General features: G+C 39.6%; 1 protein-coding gene across 1 annotated transcript in view; it reads left to right on the forward strand.

Moving 5' to 3' along the window:
* The window catches only part of LOC121385290 (EGF-like domain-containing protein 1), a 27,091-nt gene extending 22,134 nt beyond the window's left edge, over nucleotides 1-4,957 (forward strand). The window contains exons 6-7 of the mRNA XM_041515910.1: nucleotides 1,820-1,962; nucleotides 2,947-4,957. Coding sequence (XP_041371844.1) covers nucleotides 1,820-1,962; nucleotides 2,947-3,058 — 255 coding nt within the window. The 3' untranslated portion in view covers nucleotides 3,059-4,957. The remainder of the gene's footprint in view (nucleotides 1-1,819; nucleotides 1,963-2,946) is intronic.
* The last annotated feature ends 284 nt before the right edge of the window (nucleotides 4,958-5,241 follow it).

Raw genomic sequence — 5,241 nt, forward strand, 5'->3', positions numbered from 1 at the left:
AGTTGAATGGACTCACCTCAAAAGTAGAATTTACTGGTGTTGTGTCGATAGTATTCATTATTGTCACGGGGCGGGAGTTTGTTCAGTCGGTTGAGTGTTCGCTTGCGGTGCTTGTGTCGCAGGATCAAACCGCCTCGGTGGATACATACAACTAATTGTAGAAGCAGTATCGCTACGCCTTTCCAGGTATTATGTCGATAGTATTTAGTCTGTTTTCGTGGGAACTTAACCTTGCAGTTCGGTACCCCTAATTGGTCTCAGTGATATTTTAAACATCTGTGGAAGGTGCTGATTGAGGATCCGAGAGGTACAAACTTGGCTCCCTTGAGCATTTTGAAATATTCGATATGGCGTCCAAGGTGGCTGCCTAACCACAGAACTGTCACGGGGCGGGATTTAGCTGAGTTGAGTGTTCGCTTGCGGAACTTGCGTCGCAGGGTCGAATCACCTCGGTTGATCCATTCAATCAGTGCACCACAACTGGTAAAAGGCCGTAGTTTGTGCTTTCCTGTCTGTGGAAAAGTGCATATAAAATATACCGGTTTCCGCTGATGACTACGTGTCAGAATGACCAAATGTTGACATCCCATAGCCTATGATTAATTAACCAATGTGCTGTAGCGGTGTCGTTACATATTTATTGTCACAGTCAATTATCTCATTTGTCATATTATGATGTTAAAGATTATTGAATGTCAAACATTTGGTCATTTTAACATATAGTCTTAGAGAGGAAACCCGCTATAATGTTTCCATTAGTAGTTAGTTTTTTTTTTATATGCACCATCCCAGACAGGATAACACATTTGTTTTTATATGCACCATCCCAGACAGGATAACACATTCCACGGCCTTTGGTATACCAGTCGTGGTGCACTGGCTGGAACCAGAAATAGCCCAATGGACCCCCCAACGGGGATCTATACCAAAAACCGACCGCGCATCAAACCACTGGGCTACCGCCCGCCTCTTTATAATGAAGGAAGGGAATGTTTTATTTAACGACGCACTCAACACATTTTATTTACGTTTATATGGCGTCGGACATATGATTAAGGACACCACAGATATTGAGAGAGCAAACCCGCTGTCGCCACTTCATGGGCTACTCTTTTCGATTAGTAGCAAGGGATCCTTTATATGCATCATCCCACATAAGGATAACACATACAACGGTCTTTGATATACCAGTCTTGGTGCACTGGCTAGAGCGAGAAATAGCCCAATGGGCCCACAGGCCGACCGCGCATCAAGCGAACGCTTTACCACTGGGCTACATCCCGCCCCCTTTATTATGATGATGATCATGATGATGAGAGAGAGAGAGAGAGAGAGAGAGAGAGAGAGAGAGAGAGAGAGAGAGAGAGAGAGAGAGAGAGAGAGAGAGAGAGAGCGAGAGAGAGATCCGACAGCCGTTCATTAACAAATCAACATGCTCTAATGGTGTCATTATACAAAACAGTACAAAACAGTACTCAGTTTAACCGCTGCGTACCTCATGGCTACTACACCGATCTTTCTCTCATTAACCACGAACGGTTAACCATTAACCCACTATCCTGGACAGACAGCCTTAGATAAAAAAAAAGGGGGAGCCCAATGCAGCGTGACTGAACCGTGACCGAATATAAGTACGTAACGTGACCGGATATAAGTACGAACCTTGACCGGATATAAACTCGGACACGAAGTAAAATAATTAAATTGACAATACATAAATAAATAAATTGATAAAATGGATACATAAATAAATAAATCAATCAATAATAGATAGATTAATAAATAAATCAATATATAGATTTGGTTTTCTTTTTCACAGAGCGGTGACAGGTATGTGTTCGAAAGGAAAATAATGGTCAGGTACGAAGATTCGATAATTACTACATATGACGATGTGTTCTTAGGATTCTGTGAAGTGAGAAACCAGGTCGTAGTGAGAAGCAGAAATATCAGAGTGAAAGAGTAAGTAAATAATATGTGTAAGTCTGGTTTCTACAAAATCTACAACACATCGGCGAACGACGCAGATCGATGCAAACTGTTCATATATCAATCTGCATGTCTGTTTGTCTGCCTGCCTGTCTTTCTGTCTGCCTGCATGTCTGTCTGCATGTCTGTCTGTCTGTCTGCATTTCTGTCTGTCTGTCTGTTATAATGTTAATACAGTTTTCCGTATTTTCACTAATCATGTGTTATATTTGATACTGCCCCTTTATATACATGTGTATGGAATATTGATCCCATGTGTACATAGATAGATAGATGGATGGATGGATGGATGGATGGATGGATGGATGGATGGATAGATAGATACATGTAGATAGATACTGTCTGTCTATCTGTCTGTATGTCTACTTGTCTGTGTGTCTGTCTATATATGTATACATACATGCATACATACAGACATACAGACAGACAGACAGAAAACTGTATTAACATTATAACAGACATACATACACACATGCATACATACAGACAGACAGATAGATAGATAGATAAACAGATAGATAATATATGTATACATATATAGACAAATAGACAGACAAATAGACAGACAGACAGACAGACATATATATATATATATATATATATATATATACAAATGTATATACAAATGTATATAGACACACACACAAACACACACAGTTATGAAGTATATATACAGTATATGCATATTATTTGTCTATCTATCTATCTCTCTGTGTGTGTGTGTGTGTGTGTGTATATATATATATGTGTGTATATATATATGTATATATGTATATATATATATGCTATTATTAATAATAATCAATAAATAAAAATGAAAAATGAGTAATAACAATAAAATTATAATGCTCTTAAAATTTTCCGTATTTCGTTCCACGTATTTTCACAAATCATATGTTTTATTTGGTACTGCCCCTTTAACAAAAGTCTTATGACGTTTTTTTCTTGGCATTGCAGTGACGATCACACAGGGGGTGCGTCACTCCACCAGGGGTCAGCTGTTGTTGTCGCCGTCTGCGTGGTCGCCGCTGTCTGGAGACAGGGATTCGACAGCTGGATAATATTATAATCATTCACGCAACACTGCACATCTTGCGATGGAAGCTCTTGTTTTGTTTTTTTAAGGTTACACTCCACCATTAATTACTCCATGCATAATTACTGTGTGAGAACATATTCTGAGAAAAATATAACACTGTTATAGCCATGTTAGAGCCACGTGTCTACTAATTTTAGGGTGTTTTCTCAACTGACAATACCGTGTATAAAAACCCAACATACGTCGATCACGAACTTTTCCAATTGATATCCCTCATGCCTCATGACCGCCTCGTGTTGCTGTTATACAAGTGGCACCATACCACTTGCACAGTTGTTATCAGTGAATGTACTGCATATAACAACTAACTTCAAACCAATGGGTTACTTACATACTACAGAGGTCAACATAGGTGTAATCATCAAAGAAAGATTTCAAAAAGCTTAATTTAAAAAAAAAAAAAAAAAAAATTGGGGGGGGGGGGGAGGGGGGTGTTATGAGGAATTATTTCCCAAACCAACCACAACAAGCAACTACATGCCAAATGGTGGTGTGTGGCTTTGAAGATTGAGCGATGAAGTTGTGTTTTGCTTCCCAGTCTAACACCAGTAGCGTGTATTGCGTCACTGTTTGTCACCCAGTCACTGTTTGTCACCCGGGTGACAAACCGTGCAGGCACTGATACACGAATTGTCACCCAAGCGAGGCTGACATATTGTGTAGCGATCGTACTTTTTTCGTAGATCAGGGGCTGGTTTTACAAAGCGATCTTAACGCTACGATCACCATAAATGCACAAGGCGTTAAGATCGCTTCGTGAAATGGGGCCCAGAAACATAAGCGTACGAGACGAGCAACTCTTCAAAATTGGGCAAAAAAGATAGAGATATTCGGGCACATTGAGCTTGCCTGAAACCGTTTCACTATGTGCTTCCATCATTCTACCCCCCAATATTCGTTTAACTCTGTGTACCCCAATGCGTAGTGTTTCGATTGCAATCGTATACAGCTGTTTGGCAGTAATGCTAATATCAGTAAATGCTGGTATCTACATTCGGGCATATTTGTTTAATTCAGGCAAAAATAAGCCTAAACCCACCCCTATTCCCCTACAAAAATGGGAGCCCGTACGCCTATGATCATAAAAATCAACTGACAGATCGTATTAGGGTGACACATAGTGACGCAACAGCGTTTTCAGGAGGTCGAATGCTCGCGGAAAATTTGACTGGTACCATTGTTTTCTATCATATCAAATTGATTTAACATTAGGCGCAAAAAAAAAAAAAAAAAAAAACCCAACCCAGTCTAGCAAGCGATCGCGATCGATCGTCCTCCTGAACATGCCCCAGCTACCGTTCAGGCTTAATTAAACACGGTGCTAACTTTATCAGCTGGTTTGTATCATATATAGTTATTTAAAAAAAAAAAGAGTTGGCCCTAGTAATTAGCAATGCATTTGGCTTTTATTGTATGTTTTATAATCATCCTGCACAATACTAGTTTTGACATTTCCAATGTATTTTTGGTTGTCCTGGGCGCTAAAATAACATTAAGTGCACCAGATAGTTATGCACTTAAGGTGATCTTAACGCTAAGTTCGCAACGTAAAACGAGCTCTATTAACCCAGTCTTAGACACATCCACTGGAGAATCTCAGATGATGTGCCCAAGATAGTCGTGACTGAACTTTCAGTGGATGTCAGCACGAGCTCCCTTTTTTCAAGTTTGTTTGTATTGAATTTCGAGATAGCGAGAAAAACAGATGGGAGAGTTTAGTGAATTAATTGTATGCGAAATAAAAATGTACGTATCAGGAAAACTGGGGGTCAGCAACCTTATTAAACCTATATATAACAGATGTATCAATACGACGTATTTGTCTTCATTTTAACTCACAGTGGAAATTTTATTAAAGAAAACAATATCTTCAATTGTCGGTTATTTGTTCCTCAAACATCAGATCTAATACGTATCTTCTTCATGCACTTGTATTTTCGTGGACACACCTCCGTAATATGGACAGTGTTAGAAATTCGTGGTTAGCGAGCGACAAGTCGGTGTAGTGACCGTATACATGAAAACTGTACTTATTATAATGAGCTCTGTCCGGTGCTAGTTTTGATTTAGTAAACTAGTCTTGGAGTGGCAGGCCTCTGTGTCGTAGTACGAGGGATGAAATCTCTAGTAAAGGATCTCCTCAGGAGTGGCTG

The sequence above is a fragment of the Gigantopelta aegis genome, chromosome 11, assembly GCF_016097555.1.
Source record: "Gigantopelta aegis isolate Gae_Host chromosome 11, Gae_host_genome, whole genome shotgun sequence".
Classification (NCBI taxonomy): Eukaryota; Metazoa; Mollusca; class Gastropoda; order Neomphalida; family Peltospiridae; genus Gigantopelta; species Gigantopelta aegis.